This window comes from Gloeophyllum trabeum, assembly GCF_000344685.1.
Source record: "Gloeophyllum trabeum ATCC 11539 unplaced genomic scaffold GLOTRscaffold_00002, whole genome shotgun sequence".
NCBI lineage: Eukaryota > Fungi > Basidiomycota > Agaricomycetes > Gloeophyllales > Gloeophyllaceae > Gloeophyllum > Gloeophyllum trabeum.
This window is the reverse complement of record NW_006920411.1, coordinates 983,987-1,008,508: the sequence shown is the minus strand read 5'-3', so window position 1 is coordinate 1,008,508 and position 24,522 is coordinate 983,987. Positions and strand designations below refer to the sequence as shown.

Below are 24,522 nucleotides of genomic sequence, written 5' to 3'. Positions count from 1 at the left end.
GACTCTTATTGCTCTGCTTCGAGACGCAACTTTCGCGAGCCTCAATCCATGTCGAAACGCAGGTGTTCTGCAGATGAGCTCTACGAGGAATATTTTTAGTCGGGTGTCCCAGGTCCCCCAGCAAGGCTCCGAACGACCGGGCCATCCAGATCTGCCTCCGTCCCTGGGCGTCATTTTACCGCTCGCGATCACGTGTATACGTTTTATCGCGTTACGTCTTCTTCGGCCTAACAAATCCAAACAGCCTGCTTGGTTCAAGTTCTAAACGTGATTATAGCGCGTGCCCCTCCTTCCCTTCTAATCACTCCTTTGTGGCAAGCCACGCCCCTCCCGCCGCATGGCCCTCATCGCAAGTCCTCGCAAGGTCATCCCCCTCAGCACCGGCGACGACTGGGACCCCTCCTCCAGCAGAAATGCCGGCCCCCTCCTCACACGACGCGCTTTCTTCTGCGGCGTGGTGGTCGAGGACTTGCGCTCCAGAGGTACGTCCTGTCGATCGTGTTTCGACCGCGGACTCACTTTCCGCAGAGGTGAAAGAGCTGCTTTCGACGCTGGGCGACCCGCTGTCTTCTGAAACGGAGGGGATACTATCTCGATCGAGCCCCGGGCGGCAACGATCAGGTTCCGTGAGTGCCCAGTTGACCCGTCTGACGGAACCAATTCCTGTGTCTCCTGCTCTTTCGGGTCCCACTCCTATACGCCTAGGGGCGGATAAGCTGATTACAGATCTATCCCGCTTGCTCGAATTCAGTTCCCCACACCACCCGCACAGAGGCCTACGCGTAAACGGGCCAACACGAACTCATCCGCACTACGAGACGTGATCACAGAACTCGTCACGACAGAAGCATCCTACGTCAGACGCCTCCAGATCCTCAAGAACGACTACGCTGACCCGCTACGCACCTTTGCCCGATCGAGAGACACGGCGATCATACCCGTGTACGAAGCCATGACAATATTCGGGAACATCGACAAGCTATTACCAGTCAATGAAGCATTCCTAGCCGACTTACAAAATCTACCACCGGATGGGAAGGGCATCGGCGATGTGGCGCTGAAGCATTTCCGGGACTCACGTGGCTTCGAGCAATACCGAACATACTATTCAAATCGCAACGAGGCCCAGACTATGTTCGAGAGCGAGATGAAGAAGAAGAATAGCGGGTTTTCCAACTATGTCGACGTGAGTCATTTCCCTGTGTCTGCCACTGTGTGTTAACCATGGTATCCAGCGCATCAAATATCAATCAGCCGACATGAGGAACCGCGTGGGTCTTCGTGAGTTGCTCATGGACCCTGTTCAGCGAATACCGCGTTATACGCTACTCTTCCGCAACATGATCAAATATATGGCCCCTGCCGACCCGGAGAGAGCGAAGCTGGAAGAGGCGGACGAGATCGCAAGTGCTATCGCGCAGGCCGAGGCTGACGAGAACACGAAGACGGCGTCGGCAATAGCAACCCTCTACAGTAATATTGAAGGTTTCCCTCCTGAACTTTACTCGCACACGAGGAAATTCGTGGATTGGGTCGATGTGGAGGGCACCTCTTCTCTATCACACACCCATGAGAGAAGCGAGGACAGTCTTTCGGGAGGAAGCAGGGAAACCTTGCATGGCACACTGTTCTTGTTCGACGACAAGTTGCTTTTCGTGAAGAGACCTGAGGGAGAGAAGGGTGGGGAGAAGGCGTTAGCGGGTTTGGATGGTGACAAGACATTGTTGCCGCTCGGAAAGAAGAAGAACAAGCTGCTCTCCAAGTTCGTGGTGGAAGTGACAGATGTTGTAGCTACCGACGTCGGCGGTTCGGGTAAGCCACTTTAGCGCCGTTGCGTATTTTCCACTGATGTTATAGGCGTCAGACATGCACATATACCTCGAGAATGTACCGTCTGACCGATGGTGGGGTCGCGGAGCTTTCAGGGCCTTGACAGTCGTGAACCCGCCCAATCCTCCAAACCTTAACCCCAGCGTAACCGAAGCCGCGAAGAAGAGGTTCGTGGAAAACCTGTGGGCCGTCCAGGCTAAGTATCGAACGAAGGACCAGAAGAGCGTTGCGTTAGCGGGCGAAGAGGGGATTGCGGGAGAACCACAGGGCGCCAAGGTGACAAGGGCGAGGGTGTATTACAATATTTACGAGCGAGCGAATTTCTTGAACGCCTCGAAGAAGGTGCGTCTCAAGGGTCGCATTGATGCAGTTGCAGGTTGTTGATCGGAGGGCAGACGAAGGTAGTGCTGCATATAGATGACAGGGGAGATGCGGATCCTATCCCTTTCGGTTTAGGTGGTGGACCTCCCCTTGTTGTTATACGAGTGCAACCAGTTCCAGGAGAGTCATGTCACTGGACGGTGACGTCCAGCGATCTGGATGACCCCGGGGAAGAAACTTGTGTAGAGACTTCATGCGTTGCAACAAGGATCAGACACACCAGTATGTGTCCCGTTTTCTGTACCTTTTTCGGTGCTGTGGTCCTGAGTGTTGTTCCCTGAAGTTCATCTCTACGGTCTGTTCAAATTCCGCACTGGTCCTAATTCCGTCCCGTCTACTCCGACGACAACGCAGCGATCGAAGGCTGGTATATTCAGTCTCGATGCTGTAGCGCGCAACTTCTTCAACGTCCGTCCGGGGACGAAGACAGCTGACATCTTCGGGAGTGGAATGGGCAACCGGCGTCAGAAGCCTTCCGGTACGGTCATGAGCCGTACCTCGACCATTACCGCTACCACTGCCACTGCTGACAGCAGCATGATGAAGTCGATGAGTTCAGCAAACTCGACGACTACGGCTGCCACAACTGTGTCCAGTGGTGAGGAAGAAGCCTATAACCTTCCCAAGCCTGCGCGATCCAGGAGGAAGTTGACCAAGCGGGGCAAGTCTCCAAGCAGCGAATTCGAAAGACCAGGTTCATCACTTTCGATCGCAAGTTCTCGATCTAGATCGAGGTCCACAGACAGGGAGCTCGAGTATAGCGATCCTGACGAGGAGGTTTTCCCGAGCCGTCGTAATACTGCGGTCCCAAGAAACAAGAGCGAGCATGAGTTAAGCATGCGGTTGGAATTGGCACGACACAACAGCCAAATTCAGAACGGGACGCTGTTGGACGCCACGTATGACGAACCTGTAGAAGAGTCGATTTATGACCGTGAGTTTATTCTCCACGTGCGAATTTATGAACAAGCGATAACACCTTACTGCAGAAGATCCTCCGCGATCATACAGGCCATTGTCCCGAGCGTCAATGGAGGTTCCGAGTTTGCTCTCCACAGCGGCTACGGTTCGACCCGGATCTGCGGCCTCTGTTCATCCGCCACCTTCGCCTTCGCTACTGACGCCTGAACGACGACCCCTGGGCCCAAGGAGTCCTTCCTCGTGCGAAGACAGCCCACCACCGTCACCTCCAGATTTACCGGAGTCTGATGCGGAATCAGTCTTTGAGGCAACGTTGGTTGATACACCACAAGCTCTAACCACACCCGCTCAGCTAACTGGTCGAACATCTCCGCTCCCGCGCAGCAAACGCATGCCCTTTGAACCTATGAAAAACCTAGAGAATACCCCCAAGCCTTCCATCGACCTCCGGCAGAAGCTTCGATCTCAGATTGAACCTTTGTCTATTAGGAAGAAGACGTCCCTTCGATCGAGTGCGGTCTTGTCACTTTCCGGGAGATATGGACTGGGGGCGGGCCCTTCTACTTCGCCATTGTTTCAGTCGACGACGGCCCAAGCGGAACCCGATGACGCTAGCACATCGCCACGCCATCGGATGAATCGACGGATGATGCGCTATGATGAGACAGAATCATTGACATTGTTAGCTGCGACGACGAAGGAAGACGTAAGTGAGCAAAGTGCAGGAAGAATCACGACTGACCGCTGCCACTTGTTAGCTTGAAGGCTCTCATCGTGCCGTCAAAAAGCTGAAGCTAGAGGTTGAGAGATTACGCAGCAGTCTTCCCGCAACGACCGAAGATAGGCCTCAGGTAAGTGCCACTCACCGAGCTCTCATATAGCTGTTGGAAGTTTTGCATGCAGACCCGGGAAGCTCAAGCACGTATGCAAGAAATGCGTGCAGTGATTGCGAAACGAACTGCTGGAGACGGATTTGGACGGAACCGGGCACGCAGTCTGGTGGATGCGTCGTCTCCTCGGCAGCACGAGAGATCGTCATCCACCGACATCGCCCGTTCTATAGAAAAGTCGATGTCTGACCTAGAGAAACAGTTGGCCGAAGCTATCGCTAACCAGGACGCTCTCTGTCAGAAACTGAACCAGCTGAAACTGAATGTTAAAGAAGCAAGTACCGTGGTTCCTTCTCCTTCAGATGATTAACACCGCCTACCTAGGATGCCACTGAGTACGATCAGCTGCAGAACGAGCGCAGAGCGTGCGAAAGGCAAATCGAAGCATTCAGGGATTTATATGACAACATCTCGAAGGAAAAAGACTGCATGTATGAGGTGAGTAGATAAAATCACGCCTTCATGTTTACTTACGGGCGTTCATAGAGCTTCAATGAGGAATTGGGGACCTATGCCGAAAGCATGGCCCTCTCCCAGGATTCCACTCTTGTCTGGATGCAGATGACGGAAGAAAGGAGCCGACTGGAGAGGGAGAATATGTGCGTCAATCTGAACTGTAATAGATGATTGGCAACTCAACCCACGGGCTAGGCAATTAAAGTGGCGACTTGCACAGGAGGAGGCAGAGAAAGAAGAGTGCGCATGTCGTCCCTTTGTTCATGCTGTCGCTAACCTCGTGCATTCTCAGATGGGGCAAGATTCTACGCAGCCACGGACTCATTCCTTGACGTCACGGACTTATCACCCTCCGGCATCGTATATCCCGACAATTTACGCATTGTATCGACCAATTTTCTGCACATTTATCTCTTGGTGTACACTCTTTGTTTGTATTCAGCACATATGTATCACTGCTCTTGATGTCAAACAAAATAGATGGCATTCCTTGTCTGGCTATCGTATAGTTATACACGCAAATATGCAGGACTCGATGCAGTATGGCGGGAAAATAGATAGATACATGCGAAAGTTATAAGGTAAGATGCAAGGTGCCGACATGAAGTGGGTATATCTCTAGTGAAGAATCTACTAGTATACAGCAACGAACATTAATAGATGTTTATGAATAAGTGATGGCAGTTGATCGCAGCTGGGATCAATCTGAGCTACCCAAGTTCGTCTTGGGATGTAGTCGGTGAAAGAATGAAACTGTCTTCGTCTTCTTCCTAGGAGCTACTTCCGCAGGGGCTGTAGAAGTTGTGTCGCGTGGGTCATGAGGGAAAGTAGAGAACATGGATGGCCGGCGGTTGGGTAGGTGTGATTTTCCATCAGGCTTGAACCTCCGCGACAGCGTGTTGGTTCGCCTCATAGGTGCAGCATCTAAAACCTCACCAGCAACGTCCTCCTCAGGCACGTCAGGGGTATCCATGGAGGAGCGTATAGTCGCTGATACGTCCACAGAAACAGATGGATCATCTCGCGGAACTTCGGGAGCGCTCTGCACACGGCGTCTAAGCGATCCTTTCCACCACCTGGTTAGTCGGGAAGGGGGAGGTCTTTGACTCCAGTCTTCAGGGGTGTTTGAAAGGCCAGAATCAACATGAGAAGCGCGCGACGAGCTGGCGTCGATTGAGGGCGTCGGGGAACTAGATCGAGAATAAAAGAAGCCCCTGACGTTGTCTACCATTGAGCGTGTACGTTTCGGTCGCCAGTCAGGATCGACGACTGTGAGATATTCTGCACGTCTTGCGCACTCATGACCTTGGACGGATGCGGGGGGCATCGAATCCGTGGCAGGACCAGGGGACAACGCTCTGGATTCCATCGTTGGACTAGCTAGCGCAGACCCGGCGTGAGATGTTCCCATAGAGGAACACTGTGACAGTGGTGTGGGCGATTCCACGGTTGCATCCGTGTTATCCAAAGCACACGCGGTTTCACCATCATTGTCATGACGACCGGAAGGCAATGGCGCCATGACCCTCAGAGACTTCTTGCCTTGCCTCCGAGCTGCTAGAGACTTCGCGCGAGACAATGTATTCTTCTTCCCAAGGCCAGCAATTGCTTCCATGTCTGCAAGGTCACAACCATCCACGAAGCTCTTTCGTCTCGGGACTATAACGCTCTCACGTTTGGACAGTCGGCTCTTAGCAGCAATACCCATGACACCACTCATACCCATCGTGCTGGACGCTTTCGGTGCTTGAAACAACTCCTCATCATGCGTCTGAGCTTGAAACCGAATGGTGAGGCATGCTTCAGAGAAGACATCCAATAGGCCACGTTCGACAAGCTGACGAAGCGGAGCAGTTGACCGTATGAGGATGGTATCGGATGATGCCGGAGAGAAAAGAGCTTTCACAGAGGTCGTAGACGAGCGACGACTTCCTGAAAAGTGAGCGGTAGGTCTTGGTAGAGGTTCATCCCTCGATGGCGGCTCCGTCGTGGCATGAGACTCTGTGCCATAGCTCTCTGGCTCGTCGGTGAGTTCAAACGAATTCCTTCGAGATTGCAACGCGGACAAGGCTAGGACCTCCGCGGGCTCGTTGTCAAGGGCGGACGTGACACCAGCCGTGCAATTGTGAAGGCTCGGCGTAGGTTCGTTGCGCCAGACAGGGCTCGTTGTCACACTTTCCCTGATAGCTGACAACCACACTTCCTTCTCCTTCTGGCAAGCTGCTGCAAGCTCGAAGTAGTGATCTCGGCGGAACAGGCCGAAAGAACAGGGAAGCAGCCCTAACAGATAAATTTTAATTAATCCCAGGGTACGGAGCAAGATTGGAAGAGAACATACCATCAGCATCATCGATGTCGACTACATCAAACCCAAATAGAGGAAACCAATGTCTTGGCTCGTACACCGTTTTGCTCTTCCCCACCTTTACTAGTACAAGATACCCTCCAGCATACAGAAAGGCACCGTAGTATTTAACCTTGACAGGCCCGCTGTTCGAAGAGTTGGCCACATCATAGTGCATAACGTCCAAGGAACCCGAGAGCATGCAAATACCGAGGGAGTTCATGAAGTCCGGGTTGAGGTGACTAGGAGGACTCGTCTCCTTGGAGGGATGAGCAGAATACCAAGCGACGATCCGCGAAGTAATCAGAGACGACTTGATGACTACGTCCCGTTTGCGGCGAGCTTCGTCGACTGAAGCAACAACATCTCTCATTGCAGACGCCGCTTGCTCCGCGGACGCGTCGCCTTCCGATGGTGCTGCAGGCGGGGTACATGCGACCGCCGAGGAACTGGGCTTATGCTTCCACAGCGACTTCGCGCTCTTCAACTGATCCAGCAATAACGGGTATTTACAAATCCTCTGGACGGGCTTGATCATGTAATCCATAAACGTTAACCGAGTGCCTTGCCCCTTCCCTTTGGTATCTGGCGGAGGATCAGATTTAACCTGAACCACTTCGAGGTGGGTCGTATTCCTGCAGCCAGCAGAGAACATCCCGTAAGCCATGAGACTGACCGACGACGTGGAATGCCTGCGTTTCCGACGGGAGAATACATCCGCGAGGTCCGCACTCGAGTCGGTCACGGTAGGGAACCCGTCCAAACGCGAGCCCCCAAGCTCAGCGTGCGCACTCAGGGGAACGCTACCAAATTCCTCCATCGCTTGCCGTCCTTGACAATCCATACCCGTCACGAGATGCGTGCACCGCTGCTCGAACGCCTCCCACTCCGACGTATGGTGCTGCTGAACCTTCCTCACCACATCCGTGGCCTCAGGATGTCCCGCGCAGAACGACTCGTATATGCTGAAGCCAGACGCCTGTGCCATATTCAAGAACTTGCCAGAGACGCTAGCGATCGCCTCGTCGACGACTGTATGCGCGACATTCTGTGGCCGGTGAACTTCTGCTTCGACGGCGGACTCGTCGAGGGCTTCGGACATCCCGAAGGGCGTCATCACATTACGTAGCTCGTGGACAAATCGCTCATGGAACTCGAGCAACTCTTTGGCGTTCCGGGCCACCAAGTTGACATCAGCATCCGATACCACAAGGGTAAGCTTGTGTTTCTCCTTCTCCTTGCCCTTTTCATGTTCCTTGCCCAGGCCGGGCATGGTATTAGACTGCGACGCGGTTGAAGGTATATTCAGCGAGAAAGCACTCGGAGGAGGTGGTTGAGTGAGGAGCTGCGATTGAGAGTTCGATCGGCTATGGCTGCCAAAGGTAGTGGATATGAATGATGGCGATGGAGATGCCCGCATGAAGCTCGACGATGACATATGCACTCGTGTGGAGATGGTGGGGAATTGTTGTAAATAAATCTGAGAATAGGTCACTACGAGCGCTCAGCGTGAAGGACGAAGAGCACTCACAGTGACCAGTACCCGGAGATCCCTGAGGTAGCTAACCTCCGTCATCAGCAGTTCCAGCAGTGCATGGTACCGCCGTGCATTGTCCTCACCCCTCTTCCTCTCCCACTTCTCCTGGAACTCGGTACTGTTCTCCGTGCTGTTCTCTGTACTGTCCTCGACCCTGCTCTTGCTCGACGACCCACTGTCCGATTCGTGTCTCCGCGGCCCGTGTCTCACCGCGTATCCTTCATCCTCGTTGTCGGAGGGGATATGGAACCGGGCCCTAGAAGTACTCTTCGACGAAGCCCTCGGAGTACCCTCCCGGTCCTCTCGCGACGACCGCGTGTCGGCAAGCGGCGCGCTCACACTAGCCGACAGAGGACTCTCCGCTATAGGCTTGGTACTTGGAGATGGAACAGGAGGTGGCGTCGGAGGAAGCGGTTTGGACAGAGACATGTGCATCAGAGGCATTGATGCGCGCCGCCTACACGTCGAGGCCGACGGCGGTGAGGGTACCGAGGCCAAGAGTGAGGAGACAGGTCGACGACTCGACCCAGGAGATGGCCGCCTGCGCAGCCCACTCGTCCCAGAGTCGACCTTATCGACAAGTCTGGAAGGAGGTGAGGGGGGAATGGTGTTCCATGAAGGCGGAGTCGAGACGGGGTCATGTTGGACAGGAGGAATGTCCGTGATCGGAGTTGTAGCTGCGGACGACGTCTTGCCCTTATTGAGGTAATCCTCTTGTTGTGCACCCGCTGTATGCGCGTCTCCCTGCATACTTGCTGTCGTAGCACTTGAAGTTGCATGATCATCGTCCGACCGGGGACTTGCGACTCCCGAACTGGGAGAAGCAAGGGAAGAGGTTGCAGGCGTGACGGGTGGTGACAATATTGGCGTCAGGGGGTTGCTGAAAGAGAGTGATGTGGAGGGCTTATGTGGATTGCGGAGGGGAAGACGAGGCGTGGGCCTTGTCCGTAAAGATACATAGGTGTTTCTGCCATCCGACAACGCCGGATGACTCTGGGAGAGCTTAAGGGGCGACGAGGACTCGTGGCCAAGCCGACGGTCGAGGAGCGAACTGGATGAATAGCGCGCCGACGAAGACGAAAACGCGTAGGACGAGGCTGCCTTCTCCGGCGACGGGGGAGGAGAGATAGAAGGGGATACAAGGACCTCCATACCCGCTGCGAGTTTTGCTCGCAGAATGGATTTGTATGCGCGCGAAGCAAAGCTGGGGCTGAAACTGGGCGAGAGAACAGTTGCAGACGGACTGGCCGGATGATAGAAGAGCAAGTAACATACCGAAAGATGCACGCTAAGGGAACATGCGCACTTGTTCTAGACGGTTTGCAAGCGTATTGACGTACAACCGGGCTATACAAGCGGGGAAATCGAGAAAACAAGCTGCTGCAGCGCGACGAGCTGCTGATGATTTTTCAGCCAGGGGGGTATGGCGTCACACCTTCGTCGTCTGAGAACACGGATTTGTCGCAGCTGTCAAGCACGAGGGACGCGTCGGTGAAACCTACCGCGGCAGCAGACGGCGAGGAGCAGGGACAGGGGCCAGAGCAGGTCGGCGCGCTCGGCGTCGGGGCAAACGACGTGCGGCTGGGCGTGCGGGTCGCTGCTGGCTAGCAACAGCGTCCTGTCAGATATCAGGCTGGGCTTAAATACAGCACGCCCGTCAGGTCGGCGACCCGGTCTTCTGCGCCATAAAACAGGTCAGAAACAAGTCAAACTGGCTGCGAATGGCGATTATGATGCCGCTCAATCCAAGAACGTTCCGTCTGCCAGGCGACTGCTCGCATACCAACTTTGGTTACAACAGACACGTTCACTCGTCCTTCCGGCACGACCTCCGTTCCTGTCTGCCGCATTTCCCTGCCACCCGTAGATGTCTTTATTTCTGTCTACAAACGGGCTATCTTGCATGCCCTGGGCAGTGCGCAGACGGGTGCTCGTGACGCCGTTTTATAGTCCACACTAGTGAACTTTGTTTATATTCAACGTTTGGCGCCAGGCCAACGGGCCACCGGAGCGCCAGCAATCTGAGCCCGCGACTGCAGTTGCGACTTGCCTGCGCATTCGACACCCTTCCATACGCTGTACGCGCCGTCGGCGTGCGCTGCATCCGTGAGTCACTTTTGACGTCGCAGGATTTCAGATCGCATTTTTCAGACATTCCCTGCCATGGCGTACACATACGCGATTCGCAAGCCTATCGGTTGAACCGCTGGACACACAGGAATTCGGCACCCGGGCAGATAGCCCTGCACAGCGCTTCCCGAAGTTCGTCCGTGGGCATTCGACGCTGATCTGACCCGGTTCGTTATCGGACTTGAACTTTCCTCCCAGCGGAAGCTTGGGACGCGCAGTACCAGTAATGAATTGATTAGGCCTGTGGCCGGGCTCGACGATCAAGTCCCCGGTATGCTTCCCCCATGACGATCTCTCCTCAATTCACATCTTGCGGGGAACGACGTAATGCTCTCCTTTCTGCTTCTCGTTGGGGTGCGGGGAGTACGGGGATCGCACCCCGCGAGACAGGAGACATAAAGCCCGGATATTACGCTGAAATGGCGCATCCAAGACATCACATGCACGCCGGAGGACCGCGCCAGTATGGTCTACATCGCTTACAGATATATGCTGTACAGCCTGGGCACGTATCTAGCAGGTCCTGGGGCGCTTCTCAGTCCAAGCTGAGCCCTGTGGTTACATCTGGTTGCATCCAGGACATCGGAGGGTCAGCCACCCGCGCACTATGACATACCGAATGGACACTGTCAGTCAATGTCAACGTCCCATTTGGATTGCTCGCGCGTCTCGTTCGATGCGTACCTTGTATTGGCGGTTCCCCCGTACATACTGCTGATCAGATGGTGATTCTGAAGAGACGCTGCACCGGAGCAACACTAGCCCTGTCTATGCATTCGGAAAACACGCAGGCACAAGTCCCGGCCCCAGCCAAGCCTCCTACGGAGTGCACGTTGGTGATATCTGTGAATAAGAGGTTAGTCTCGGACGGAACGGAGTCACATTGGTATCCGGTCTATCAGTATAATATGGTTGGGACACCTCAACTCCCGATGAAGACGGTGTCTTGAAGATGGTCTGGCATCGCAAGGAATGAATGAGCGCGCATCATCTCCAGCATACAGTATTGACAATAGAAGGTGCGATGTCCGATTTCCGTGCCAAGATATAGTCTGGGAAGCAGCAACAATGGCTGTGGTAAGTAAAGGGAAGTGGGTTCCTCGACCGGGACTTACATCCGTCATTGACAATGATAGACTCGGACACTGACAGGCCTCGATATGCGCCACTAGATACTCATAATTGGATGTGACGAATCTCCGACTCGGGTCAGGCTAGCCGTCAAACAGCGGTACTTACAACGAACTTTGGGGTGAGAGGCTCCTTAGGGTTAGGATCACGTTTCCAGGAGTGTAAACCAATAGCACTAATGCGAAATAACCGATCGTATAGGAAGGGTCGACTCGACGAGCAGAGTGCGATGCACGATTGCACCCAGGTCCCAGACCGATTCACATCATGCTGGTACCGAGAGTTGCGAGCAGAGTGCCCGCTGCCTCGCCCACCCCATGCCGAGCACCGTTCGGAGCCACATCTTGCTCTGCCAATATACCAAATTGACTGTGGCCGTCAATAAGATACTCTTACGTGAACAGTTCATAGTAGTGAAAGGTGTGAGGGGCGAGCGCAAACCAGGCGTCTCACAATCATGGCCATGTCAAGGACACGAGCACCAGCGCTAGTGCACAGATACAGTGGCGTCTGATCATGAGACGACAGAACGTCCAGAGCTTGTTGTCGATAAGTTGTCCACGAATGGTTAGTCGCAAGAAGACTCCCAAGTGATTGAGAACCGAGATCCGGCGGCCCACATATTGTCATCCGCCGGAGGAACTCGCACGTAAAAATACCGCGAACGCGATAAAGACATGCCTATTGGTAGCGGTAATACCGCACGCAACCAACATGTGAACCACAATCGCGTGTCTCACCAGTTCCCATCTATGCCTGCAGCCGGCTCCACCGCCGACTCCCGAGCTATCGCTCTTAAGTGAATTACCCTTGCCTGCCCACCGATCCATGTCCTTCCTCAGATTGTGTACACAGGTTCCTCTCTAGACCCTGTCAATAATATCAGGCCAAAGGGCGTCTAACAATATGTGACCTTTTGACGAGTCAGCTTGAGCATCGATAGATATCCACGTCGACACTCGCCTCGATATGATAAATCAATGATGGATATAACTGATAACAATTACTTTGAGCTTGCTTGAACGTTGACCAGCGAACCACTCACATATGGGTATCGAACATGCTGCTATGATGACAGCAAAGGTATAACTTCGGTCCAAGCAGTCCCAGCGTGTGAGAGATCAATACAGATCCATAGCATCGTCAGATCGCGGCCTAAAAGGTATGCACTTCTCCTCGGCATCCCGCCGTCTTTTGCGTTCTTTGTCCAGGAACCGGCGCAGATTGCGGACATTCTCACCCGAGAAGACGAAAAACGTGTTCGTCTCAGAGAACTGCAAATATAGTGACGGGTCCCGGTCAGCATGTAAGCCGTGGGTTCGTGCGGCAGAGGTCGTGCGTGACGTACCTGTGGGGGAGGCTTTTCGGAAAAGCGACTTACGCCTCTACGCTTGAAGGCGGGGACACCCGTAGCGGTGAGGTGGCGGAGGGACTCCAGCTTTGTTAGAAGGACGTGAACTGCGTCCAATGTGATACGGTCGCAATGGGATAAGTATAGTCGCTCGAGCCTGCAATTAGACTCTGCCATGAAGAAGAGCGCGTTGTCTGTGACCTTACGCAGCCCGATGAGGTTCAGCCGCCGAATATTCGGAAGGCTGGCTAGCTCGGATACCCCGAGATCGGTAACGCGGCGACAGACTAGATGATGAGAGTGTCAGCACAGGAAGAACTCGGTATGCCTGCGGCAACTCCGTGAAGGTCAGGACTTACACGCGAGATCGACACACCGAAGCTTCGTGCATGACCGCGCTAGTCTGACCAGGGAGTTGTCGGTGATATTGGATACATGTGCCAACATCAGGACGTCGAGAAAATCTCCGAGTCTGCACACACTGTCGACCGCTTTGTCCGTCAACGCTGTGCAGCCTGACAAAACCAACGTCTGCAGTCTCGGGGCATGTTGTATAATGCCGTCTATGGCACGATCCGTCAGTTTATGACAGTAGGACACGTCCAAGACACGCAGGTCTTCTGCCGTATGCTGCAGGACCAGCGGCGGGAGGGAGTCTAACCAACTGGGAGCGCTGTGATCGGCCTCGCCTGCCGCAGACATCCCGGCGAACGAGTCCGAAGATATCCCGCCTCGGGGAGCGGGGAAGGCTTGGTCCGTTAGCTGAGTACAATGGGATAGCCGGAGCCGGCGCAGTTTCCTTGAGAACATCCAAACATCCCGTATCGAGTTAGCTGTGAGGAGCGGGAGGTCGCACAGCTCGAGCTCCAGCAGGTGGGGAATTGTCTTTGCAATCAAGGACACGGAGGGATCGGTGACACCCACGATGCCATTGAGCTTCATCCATTGGAGTCCCGCGCATTGTGCTGCGATCTCGCATACGCCGACGTCTGTCACCTCTTTGCACGAGGTTAGATCGATCCCTTCCAGTTGCACGGCAGTGGACGCTAGCACAATAAGCGTTCTGTCGCTTAAATCAGCGATACCGCTCAGGAAGGCGGTTTCTAAATGATTGCATGTGGCAAGTATCTCGGCCAGGGTGTCGTCCGTAACCTGGACATCCGTGTCACGCGATAGGATGAGGTGCCGCACAAACGGGCGTTCCTCTCGAGTTGGGAGGCGGTCAAACGTCCTCATGCCAGTGACAATTTCTGACCTGGTGGAGAACGGCGGTGAGGTTCAAGCAGTATGTCAAGGGAAAATGAGAATCACGTAGCAGATGACGAGTCCGGGATGGAGAAAGCGTCGAGCTCAGCATCATACAACATATTTATACGGCCTCGTAAACGCTACGCCGGTTCACTGTACTTTGGAGGAAGTAGGACGATCTGAACGCGCGAGATCCTGCGTGCATAGTCATGGTATCTGAATTAGATATGAGGCCAGAACGAGAGTCGACCAGCGACTCGACCAAAGCCACCGATGGACTCGCCACGGTCGGCTATTTCCGGGATAGCAGAAGGGGTTACGGTGCCACCGTGCCGTTGTACTTGTCTTATTATGCAGCCAGAATGTCGTCGTCGACCTCGACCACGTCTACGCCTACAGTGACAGCCTCAAATTACAGGGCCATACCAGTCCAGCCCCCACCCCAGCCTCAACCGAACCCTTCATCGCGCATTCCTGTGACGCCCGGTGTCTTGCGCTCAATATTCGCCTCCTCACGCACAGTCTTCGAGGAGCGATCAATCTCACGTGTCGCATTTTTCAGGTATTGTGACTACTTTGAGGTCTAAAGAATCTGGCCCTTTGACCTTCTGAATATTACAGGTTCACTGGGTTCCTGATCAGTTGTTTGGCGATCAGTCTGGCCGCCAGTCGAGGCCGGGGGATCAAAAGCGGTGCTGCTCTTCTCGGTGTTGTTTAAAGGCGAATGACAGAAGGTTACGCAGTTCTTTCATTCCAGGCCTCGATGCACTGTACAATACTGCGAGATACCATCACTGTACGAATTCCACCATGCCCCTCTCCGGAGATACGATGGCTGCGACTTTGCTCGACATACTCAGAGCACTCCCACCAGTATATGCAACGAGGTCGGCCTTGTCCTTCGGTATCCTTACGTTGAGCAGTTTCTCCAGATTTGTCGAAGCCAACGCGTACGCCTGCTGCTCGTCAATACGACCGTTCGATTCAAGTGCGGCCTAAGCAACACGCCATCAACAAACTCGATGCTCGAGACACTCAAGTCACTCACCCATGTCAAGTCCCAACGCGTGTTGACCGCCTGCCAGCCTTCCGGCGCACCGATAGCTACCGTGACTCCGTGATTCATAAGCTTTACGAGCGTGGTGTCATTCGTCAGCGGCGGGCCTGGAAGTCTGCATCACTAAGTCAGGGAAATGTCCCGAGAATGACCATAATTTGTAGGAACGCACATCCGTCGGTCATCCCACACATTTGGGAATGGCCTGGACGGTATCAGTATGACACCAACCCGGGCTTTTGCTGCACGACGACATAAGTCAACACGTTCACTTAGACCGTGATGGCTAGAATGCACCTATCTTCTGCGCTAACAAATGCGCCTCGGTCGCGTGCGAGAATACGATCCTCATAGTCGTACCTCTGGCCTCTTCAATATACTCCTTGAGTTTCAGAAGGGATGCCATAATGTCCGCACTGGAGACATCGATGACCAAGGGGATAGTTCCCTAGAGTATTCCTCAGTGCCTCAATACTGAAGTCTGAGATGTCCAGCTACGTACCTCCGCAGCCTTCCTGAACCATCGACCAGTTTCAGTGTCCTTGCTTTCGCCTTCGAGCAACAACCTCCTCAAGGCCGCAATCTCAGTGCTTACACTGACACCCGGACCGCGTCCGTTTCTCCCGCCGATTGGGTGAGGCCTCCCAATCGTAACGTGCAATGCAGTGACTTCTTTGACTAAAGCACCCCCTTCCAGGGCATTCGTCGCACCTGTGCGAAAGGTTGCCGACAGGCCAGGGATGATACTGTTCGGTCCGACGAAGAGAGTTGTCTTCGAAAGCGAGGACGTCGCGACCGTAACTCCTGCACGGTAATAAGACAAACTGCCGAGGCTGATCAGCACCGTGAACAAGTCCCAAGGGCAGGTGTACCCACAGGGCATCCCTGGTACCAAACTGGAGGGCGTCAACAGCCCGGGTGACACCAGCTGTATCACCCATAATCTTTGGGACGTCCCCCGAGAATGGGTCGTACAGCTCCCCGTTTCCTGTAGAAGGCTCGCTTGGGATCTCCTCCATCCCAAGCGGCGACCCGTACGTCATCAAGCCAGGCGCTATAGTCCCTCCCTGCAAATCCACGATCTCCGGCGGGCTTGAAGACTTCAAGTTGTGCAGGCAAGACAAGGATGACCCAGCGCACACGAGGACTCCCTTCTGCACAACCACCGTCGCCATCTCCGAGTCAACATCAGCCCTGAGCAATTCCTCGATGTCACCCTCCTCATCCTTCGCCCAAACCCTCCCCACATTCGTGAACACAACCGTCCCCTCCTCCGTCCTCCCCTTCAAGGGAGGCAGCCCCTCCCACTTCACCGTCTCCCTCCTCTCCTTCCCCCAATCCGGCACGCCCGGCGTCTTTTTCCACTCCAGCTCCTCTTTCCCTACGCCCACCTGCACGTCCTCAGGCAGTTGCTGAACCCCATCGATCCACACTTTCACAGGCGTCGCGCCAAGCTGCAGTGGGTGCGAGTCCCACAGGACGACGTCCGCGTCCGCGCCGGTGCGCAGAACCCCAATGCGGTGGGACATGCCGACGGCGGTGGCGGCGGTGGAGGTCACGGCTGCGAGCGCGAGGTGCGGGGAGAGGCCGTAGTAGTGTGCTTGTTGCGCTTCGTTGAGGAGGTAGCGCTCGTTGATCACGGGGTGGTCGGTCTGGGGTTAGTGTTAGCTTTGGCGACAGCGGTAATTAGGGGCAGTCGAACCTTCATAACTACGCGTATGTCGTTGTCTGCTAGAATACGCGGGGCGAATTCGGAGCCTCGGTACGACTCGCGCTTGTACCTAGACGTCTCTCACATGTCAATGTTTGCTAGGGAGGTCTGAGAAAGCGGTTCTGCCTTACCGATGATTGGTGGCAAATATCGCGATGGCAGGGGTACCTCCCCACCTACATGCAGGGTTAACAACCGCGCCCGAGAGTCGAAGTGCCGAAACGTGCTTACGTGCGCTTCAGCAGATCTGGCACCAGATAGGCCTCAGAGGCATGGTGGAAGAGGGCGATGGGAAATTGGAACTCGTTCGTCAGCTGGGATATTGTTGACCATTGAGTCGGAGTCCAGCCACGTTCAGCAGGTGCGACCTACCCGGACTATACCATCGAAATCAACAGCTTCGTAACCTGAGCGAATCTCAGCATATAATCCTCGATTATACCGAAAGTATTGAACTCACAATGATGAGATATCTAAGTTGACGCGTCACTAGAAGCCCATCAAGATGAAGATTAGCTGACAACCCACCTTGACCCGTCCCCTCAGCACGTCCACCAGCATCTCCCACCTATAGTCATCAGGGAACGCCTGCCCCTCGATGCTCCCCCATAGGCCCTGCTCTGCCTTCATACAGAAGTCGTCCTGCGCATTCTTCACCTTGCGCGCTTCGTTGTACGCCTGGCGGAAAGCCCATACCGTGTCCATTCGGGTACCGTACCACTTGATGTTCTCGCCGCACGCTTGCCTGGCCACAAATTCAATCAGAAACGGGGGATTGATGAGGAAGGGAGCGGGACACACTTCATGTGCCGCCAGCGAGGAGGTAACAATGAGTCGACTGATGTGCCGTTAATACTGTGTGGGGGCTCAAGGATCATCGAAGAAGGAGAACGGTCGGATGTCCTTCTTAGTTTCATCATAAATGCCTGGCCTCCTGCAGTGCCCAACCTATGAGTTTTCCGTATGGTAGACACTGATTGGATATAAGCATACCGATTGCATTTCCGCTGCCTGGCAGCGCCTGCACGGATGTGACACCTCCTGCAATGCCCAGCTGGAATGCTTCGTCGTGCGTGTTGAAACCGTCGATTGCGCGGAGCCACGGGACGACGGGGCCATGCGGGGAGTTTACATCGAAGGTGGCTGGGAGGACGTAAGAGCAGAACGTAAGTCACAGATCCTATCGTTACGCACCGCGCATAGACGGTAGAGGGAGCAATCCAACATGAGAATGTAGATCCACTAATGGGACATATTAACTAGGACCGTTGAATGAGTATATTCGGGTCGTACCTAAGCCCGGCGTCACCCAAGCACCCTTCGCGTCTACCACGGTTAAGTTCTCCAGCGGCGCATACAGGCGCCGATCGACCTTTCCAACAGCTTTGACAACCCCCCTGTCCAAGAGCACATCGCCGTGCAGTACTTGCGTGCCGTTGTCTACTCCCGTCCATATGCGAGCATTCCGGATGAGCGTCGCGTTCGTTCCGGGCTCGAACCTGTCTGAGACCTCTCTTTTTGCAAAACTCGGCGGTGGCCCTGCTGCCTGTCGCAAGGAAGAGCACCGTCCCAATATCTCCTGTGCGTTTTTTGGAATACGCTCAGTCCTTGTTTGCGATGACAAGAGCACATTGCTAGCGAGGATAGTGGCTGCAGCGAACAGTGCGCACAAGCCGACCACCCATGGCCGCCTCTTCGTCGTCATCTGCGTCCTCCCCGCCCAGAAAGTGCCTTTGTCGTCCATGGCAAAGAGGAGTAGGGAGGCTTTACGGCGTCGAGCATGTTTATAAATGCAAGGATAAGGGCACACGGTATGCGCGCGGACCCAGCGTTGCCGCGGTATGTCGCAAGTGCCCGATCGAGATCTTCAATCACTTGTGATGGCTGTGATGTTTATCAAGGCCGATGATGTCACATTCTGGCCTTGCTATTGGATGAGCAATACGCGGGCGTTGAGTCGCATCAGGGAGCCTTCGAAGCGGTGATATATCATGCTCTGTACACCTACTTGTAAGTACTGTCAAATCCAATTGTTGAGAGTGACTAGATTCACTATCACTCATGCCAGACCGATCCCTACCAGATAGCGCTGAAACATATGCAGGGCGCAAGATCATTGACATTGCGGTCATCTTGGATTCGTCCTCCGCCCAGCGAGGGCAAGTCAGGTTCAAAGACGATGGCACGGCTCGCAGTACTTTGTATATGAGCAGCGCAAGCGACATCGAACCCGGCAATATGAAGCAACCTAATCGCGTACCTTCTCTACCGGTGTGATATGGTTTTGCTCGTGTTCGTTCATAGCTCAGCTACCTCGACCAACACGAGATATTGTTGTTCGGCTGGGATATTGATATCACGGGTGCTATGCTCTCGGAAGAGCGGGTCCGCACAAACACTGGGAGGCTTCCTTCAGCAAGTCGTAGGTAGCGGGATAGTTCCCTAAATCGCCACGCAGCCTATTACGAGGATGTAGACCCGGCCGCCATAAATAATATCTGGCGAATCTCTGCTATATGGTTCTGTCCCTATCTGTGATATTGAGTCGAAGACCCGGAGGGGAGGCAGAAGTACTCCGCAAGGCGGGCGCGACGAAGCCGACGTCTTCCACGCTTGATAGTGCTTAGAGGCATGATCACAGCTCGCCGGTGTACGTACAGCACCGACGGTCGCAAGGACTTCCGCTGAGACTACTTGGGTGGCGGCAGGAGTCGAGTCATCTTTGAGTCTTTGCTGAACGGCGCCGGCTGTCAGCCTGTCACGTCCATTGATCAACATACGTATATACAAACGTAGCGGTCAAGAAGGCGTATCAGTCCGAATAATACACTAAGCTCGAGTGCAGAGTCCGAGTGTACATCTTCATATAATCCCGTAAATGCAGTACCATGCCAAACTTTTGTGTATTTCGGAATTCGGATAATGTATACATAGTGAAGGTCTCGGTGTGGCCTTCAGTTTGAATGGTCGTGAGAGCTGATCACAACGTATACATGTACGTTCTAACTTCTGAGGGAACATGTCGTAGATGTCAGATTCTTTCGGCCTCGGTGCCAGACCGTGTGTCGGAAAAATCAGAAAAGCATGATATTGCTATACAATGCCAGATAATGCACTGATAAGTCAATCAGGTTCGAGGAGAGTTATCGGGTTCAGAAATGATCGAAAAGCGCGTATAAGCCTCCGTCAGGCTGATCCCTGACGGGGGTTACAAGCCATTATAAGGCATGATAAGCCCGGATAAGGCCATGGGTCCCAGAAATGAGAAAAAGAGGAGCCACTCACGCCACCCGATGGTCATCGACACCACTATCTAAGACGTCACTTTAATACAGGTACTTCGACTTTGATTCGAACGAGCGGCCTTGAGTTGAACGATGATGACATATGTAAAGACTAACGATATAACTACTACACTACGCAACAATAGCTGTGTGAGTCTCACATTGGTATATATATCATACATACTGCCTTACCGGGCGACTCGTACTTACCGTCGCTCGCGCTCACGTCCTCTGACGTACGGCTCTTGTAGATTTCGCCATAACTTTAGACTTAGACTATAATGCTACCGTAGTCAACATGCCACCTTTAAAACACTCAATCCGTGTAAAGGCTACGACCGTATTTCAAGATGTTTCCGACGTACAGGATCTACTACAGAATTCCTGTGATATTACAGCACCCTAATCCAAACCTGACAACACCTGATAAGGGCTTATCTGCCTTGAAACATAACATTATAATGCCTGATCAGTCCGTCAGGTTCTGTCAGGGCTTATCAGTCTTTTCCAGATTTTCCGACATGACGGTCGGAGGACGCCGATGGCAGCGGACAGTGGCAGAGAACAGAGCCCTCACTGAGACAAGACGTTCTTGTCAGATGCTCGTGCCGCCCTAGAAGATCGCTGCACGTAATACAAAAGGACCTTTGACGTACGGTGTTACCGTCCTGCGCGACCCCTAATGCACGGCAATTCACCTGATATTTGTACTAGCGCCGATATTAAGCCCGTACCAGCCATCCCTCCTTGACGATATGCATCGATGTCTGGTCGTCCGCGAGCTCCTGACGAGTATCTTTGAATTTCATGACAGGAAGAGAGAGCTGTCGGTCCTGGCAAGGACGTGTCGCGCGTTCGCCGACCCCGCCCTCGACATACTCTGGAGGGAGTTGGCGTGCCTGAGCACGCTTATCAAGGCCACCGTACCCTCGCATTTGTGGGAAGACGTGTCGCCGCGGGGACTGTCAGAAATAGTGACCCTGGTGCGTCTTGTGTGTCCTGTGTCCATCAAGCTAACGAAGTGTAATGCGTGTGTTGTCCAGTTCTTCCGAGGACCACCCGCCCCATCTGACCTGAATCGTTTCGCATACTATGCGTCGAGGGTGCGGTCGCTAGGCACGAACGAAGCTGGCCGGGAAGGAGCTGGCGAGAAAATAGATCCATCGGTGTTCCACTACCTACATGAGTACCAACCAACCTCTCCGATCCTTCCCAGACTCCGCCATCTCGTGTGGAACATCCTCAATCCCAATGCCCTCTCCTCTGTCGACCACTTCTTGGGCCCGAATATACTTTATCTCCAGCTCTCCGTGTTCGCTCACCACTCGCAGCAAGACATAATGTTCACCTTCGACCGCATACAGCATAAATGCGTTAATCTCGAGGAGATACACATGGCGGATCGCACCAAGTCCCCTGTGATAGCTGAAGCAAGGTCACGTTTCATGGGATCGCTGGCAAATTTGCGCGTGCTGTCGCTGACCCTTGGATGCCGCACCCTGGGCTACCGGGCAATGATACACTTCTCGAACCTACAACTGCTCGAGAAACTCACTCTCACCATCCGCGCCTTATCCCCCACGACCGTCAAAGATGCTAACTGGCACCAGACATACGCCATACCGGAGACGCCGTTTCCGCGGCTGCAGGTACTGTCAATCGAGACAGCCGCGATGGATTTCTGTTTTGCTCTGCTGAGCTTGGTACAGGAGTCACCGTTGCAGACGATGCACTTGGATTATGATCCGTATGATGTCATGCCCACCCCAGATTACCCTGCAGACGGGCCAGCTTTGGGAGATCGAGCTTTCAAGAGGTTACGCTTTCTGGACGTGTCTGTCCCCGAGCTCGCAGGATGTATCGCTCTATTCAGGCCGCTACACCTGACCGCTCTAGAGAAGCTAGATGTCAGAATCGCGGTCCCAGCCGAGGATGACTTGGAGCGATTCGTTGTGGTCTGCTCGCAATGTTGCTCGCCTTCGACCCTCACGTTCTTACGTTTGTCGCAGCGGTCGGCGTTTGTAGGAAACCTCTGTCATCCAAGCGGTGTCATCCTCCCGATACTTCCATTCTCGCGACTGACTGATTTAATCATGCTTCCGGGCGGTCACGTCGAGGTTGACGACTCATTGGCGGATGATATGGCGAGTGCGTGGCCTGAGTTGGAATGCATAGCGATTGGGGCTAGCGATCATACGAAAGGAAGAGGTAGGATTACATTGGGCGGTCTTGTGCCCTTCGCAAGACATTGCCGTAAATTACGGTGTGTCCGGCTTGCCATCGACCTGCATGGTGCCCTACCGCAACTCCCCTCACTCACAGTAGAGCTGGATGGTCTGGGCAACCCGAGCGTCCGCGAGCTCTGGTTTGGCCTTTGTCCCATGCCTCCGGACAAAGTGGAGGAAGTCGCGAAGTTTCTCAAATCGCTGTTTCCCATGTTGGAACTCTTGCACGCGTACCATTCTGGTGGATGCGGGCAGCGATCGAGAGCTTTGGGTGGCTCGGACGAAGTGTGTCCGTGGTCGATAGTGAGGGCCGAGGTTCTGTCTACATAGTGAACGACGATCGCAACGGGTAGATACGTGCCGCGAAGCGAAGGCAGATATTAGACGTTCATGCGTGTACAGGTAGTACCAACAGTAATCTGGGTATGGGCTTTCCGTGAGCTATCTTCAATTGCACCGTCGCTGACGGTGCAGCTTCGTCGGCGAGACGTAGATTTAGAGATTTAAGAACGGAGATAGATTGAGTTCGGACCCAACAATAATGCCAGTCACTGCAGGCCAAGCGTAGGCCTCTATTCCCGACAAACAGAAACTAGAAGTACAAAGTTACGGAGGCCCCTCAGGTTCGGGAGGAAGGTCTGGAGGAGTGTATAGTGGAGCATCGTCTCCTAGAAAGCTATCTGAATCGTCTACTGTTAAACCTTTAGGCCACAGCCCCTCGTGAATCCAACCAGCATAGACCACCCTGACCTAAATAGATGTCAGCCGGGAAAGAGGGAGGACACATTGTGGGGGGTAACTCACAATAAATCTCATACTCATACTGCGCCTGAGAGGGCGGCCCGTCATTAACAGATTATAAACTCGCTCGAGATGACTCTTCCAAACGCTCTCGCTCCGGGGATCTTGGGAACATATATGATCGGCATGATCTTCTATTGGTCCTCGCGGTCGAGGTGGCTTCGGTGCAGGGGTGAGCCACAACGCTCGCCTCGCCGCGAACAGCTCAGGTCCGGACTCAGGCAGGGGGCTTGTACGAGGCAGTTCGGGGGAAAAGGAACGGGATTGCGTGTGGTCGCCGCCTGACGGCGGATTGGCTGCGGTCCCTTCGGCGTCTATGGGGTCGCACCATACGAGAGATAATTGCAGGTTGATCCTGACCGAACGGTTCGCAGAATGCTAGGACTGACCACACCGAAGACGTTTGGCATGAGGACGTTCTCCTTCCGATCCACTGCTCATCACTGGGGTCTATCCAAGTCTGGGTACAGCAGTAACGCAACTGAACGTGGCGGGAGAATTTCGAGTGCTGGCCTGAGGTTGCTTGTATTAGTAAATCCTTTTTTATTCAGGGCATTATCTATTCAGATATCACTGGGTACAATACCCATATTGAGCCACCGAGAAAGTGTGAAAGGAACCGGACAAAGGTCAAATTTTGTTCATAGTGTTGCCTTGCAAAACAAATGAAAGTTCATTGAACAGTGCTGAACAAAGATCATATCCTGTGTCACAATCAAATTTTTGCGCACTCAAAAGTAGTATTATTCTAATTCATTTCACTGACTGTGCAATGGACAATCATGAAAGAAGTTTGACCTTTGACTGATTATTTTCAAAGTTTTGTGCATGCTCAATATGGGTGATGTACCCAGTGTATACAGTATAGCCTACATTATCAGGATAACCCGCCGGTTATCAACCTTCCCGTTAAGTAACCAACAACCACCGCATCTTCAGCTTATCCATACACTGGGCTGCTTAACTTATGGGAGAGAAAGTCGCTGGGGAGCAACTTCTGGTCGTGTTTATCCACGGGTCTGTCGCGCTTCTGCCCCCTTCTTTCGAGACCCGATGGACTCACTGCACCAATGGGTCATGACCACGACATTAGCTTCAAGGGGACTGACGAAACATTCGGCGCGTTTCCAGAGAGATTACAACACCTACTGGCCCAAACCACAGAGGGTATCGACGTAGAGTGTATCGTGTTCCCTGCGTACGAGGTCTGTCATTCCTGAGGGGG

The 24,522-nt window shown here is 53.7% G+C and overlaps 6 protein-coding genes across 6 annotated transcripts; 3 read left to right on the top strand and 3 right to left on the bottom strand.

The window, feature by feature from the left end:
* Nucleotides 1-337: 337 nt before the first annotated feature.
* On the top strand, nucleotides 338-5,638 carry GLOTRDRAFT_136052 (uncharacterized protein; the record flags this gene model as incomplete). The annotated part of the gene is made up of 14 exons (XM_007863975.1): nucleotides 338-482; nucleotides 529-626; nucleotides 752-1,186; nucleotides 1,236-1,812; nucleotides 1,865-2,172; nucleotides 2,226-2,433; nucleotides 2,495-3,145; nucleotides 3,201-3,838; nucleotides 3,891-3,983; nucleotides 4,036-4,296; nucleotides 4,347-4,460; nucleotides 4,509-4,621; nucleotides 4,674-4,718; nucleotides 4,771-5,638. 14 exons carry the CDS (start codon nucleotides 338-340, stop codon nucleotides 4,808-4,810), a joined length of 3,726 nt encoding a protein of 1,241 aa, XP_007862166.1. The 3' UTR covers nucleotides 4,811-5,638.
* On the bottom strand, nucleotides 5,179-9,838 carry GLOTRDRAFT_136051 (uncharacterized protein; the record flags this gene model as incomplete). The annotated part of the gene is made up of 4 exons (XM_007863974.1): nucleotides 9,635-9,838; nucleotides 8,354-9,575; nucleotides 6,817-8,302; nucleotides 5,179-6,758 (listed from the first exon to the last, which is right to left on the bottom strand). The coding sequence occupies exons 2-4, from the start codon at nucleotides 9,509-9,511 to the stop codon at nucleotides 5,179-5,181; spliced, it is 4,224 nt and encodes a 1,407-aa protein (XP_007862165.1). The 5' UTR covers nucleotides 9,512-9,575; nucleotides 9,635-9,838.
* A 2,508-nt stretch (nucleotides 9,839-12,346) lies between these two features.
* GLOTRDRAFT_54781 (RNI-like protein) lies at nucleotides 12,347-14,301 on the bottom strand. The gene is made up of 5 exons (XM_007863656.1): nucleotides 13,331-14,301; nucleotides 12,969-13,258; nucleotides 12,666-12,894; nucleotides 12,584-12,613; nucleotides 12,347-12,533 (listed from the first exon to the last, which is right to left on the bottom strand). Exons 1-3 carry the CDS (start codon nucleotides 14,205-14,207, stop codon nucleotides 12,742-12,744), a joined length of 1,320 nt encoding a protein of 439 aa, XP_007861847.1. The 5' UTR covers nucleotides 14,208-14,301; the 3' UTR covers nucleotides 12,347-12,533; nucleotides 12,584-12,613; nucleotides 12,666-12,741.
* Nucleotides 14,302-14,581: 280 nt separating this feature from the next.
* Nucleotides 14,582-15,088, top strand: GLOTRDRAFT_70225 (uncharacterized protein; the record flags this gene model as incomplete). The annotated part of the gene is made up of 2 exons (XM_007863973.1): nucleotides 14,582-14,781; nucleotides 14,841-15,088. 2 exons carry the CDS (start codon nucleotides 14,582-14,584, stop codon nucleotides 14,935-14,937), a joined length of 297 nt encoding a protein of 98 aa, XP_007862164.1. The 3' UTR covers nucleotides 14,938-15,088.
* Nucleotides 15,011-18,692, bottom strand: GLOTRDRAFT_113888 (uncharacterized protein; the record flags this gene model as incomplete). Its single annotated transcript, XM_007863972.1, has 16 exons — nucleotides 15,011-15,214; nucleotides 15,268-15,391; nucleotides 15,449-15,518; nucleotides 15,574-15,724; nucleotides 15,779-16,100; nucleotides 16,153-16,928; nucleotides 16,979-17,057; nucleotides 17,119-17,163; nucleotides 17,219-17,301; nucleotides 17,360-17,394; nucleotides 17,448-17,460; nucleotides 17,516-17,732; nucleotides 17,789-17,921; nucleotides 17,981-18,130; nucleotides 18,182-18,229; nucleotides 18,281-18,692. The coding sequence occupies 16 exons, from the start codon at nucleotides 18,690-18,692 to the stop codon at nucleotides 15,011-15,013; spliced, it is 2,862 nt and encodes a 953-aa protein (XP_007862163.1).
* Nucleotides 18,693-21,026: 2,334 nt separating this feature from the next.
* GLOTRDRAFT_90786 (uncharacterized protein) lies at nucleotides 21,027-23,003 on the top strand (the record flags this gene model as incomplete). Its single annotated transcript, XM_007863971.1, has 3 exons — nucleotides 21,027-21,254; nucleotides 21,315-22,781; nucleotides 22,899-23,003. 3 exons carry the CDS (start codon nucleotides 21,027-21,029, stop codon nucleotides 23,001-23,003), a joined length of 1,800 nt encoding a protein of 599 aa, XP_007862162.1.
* Nucleotides 23,004-24,522: the final 1,519 nt, after the last annotated feature.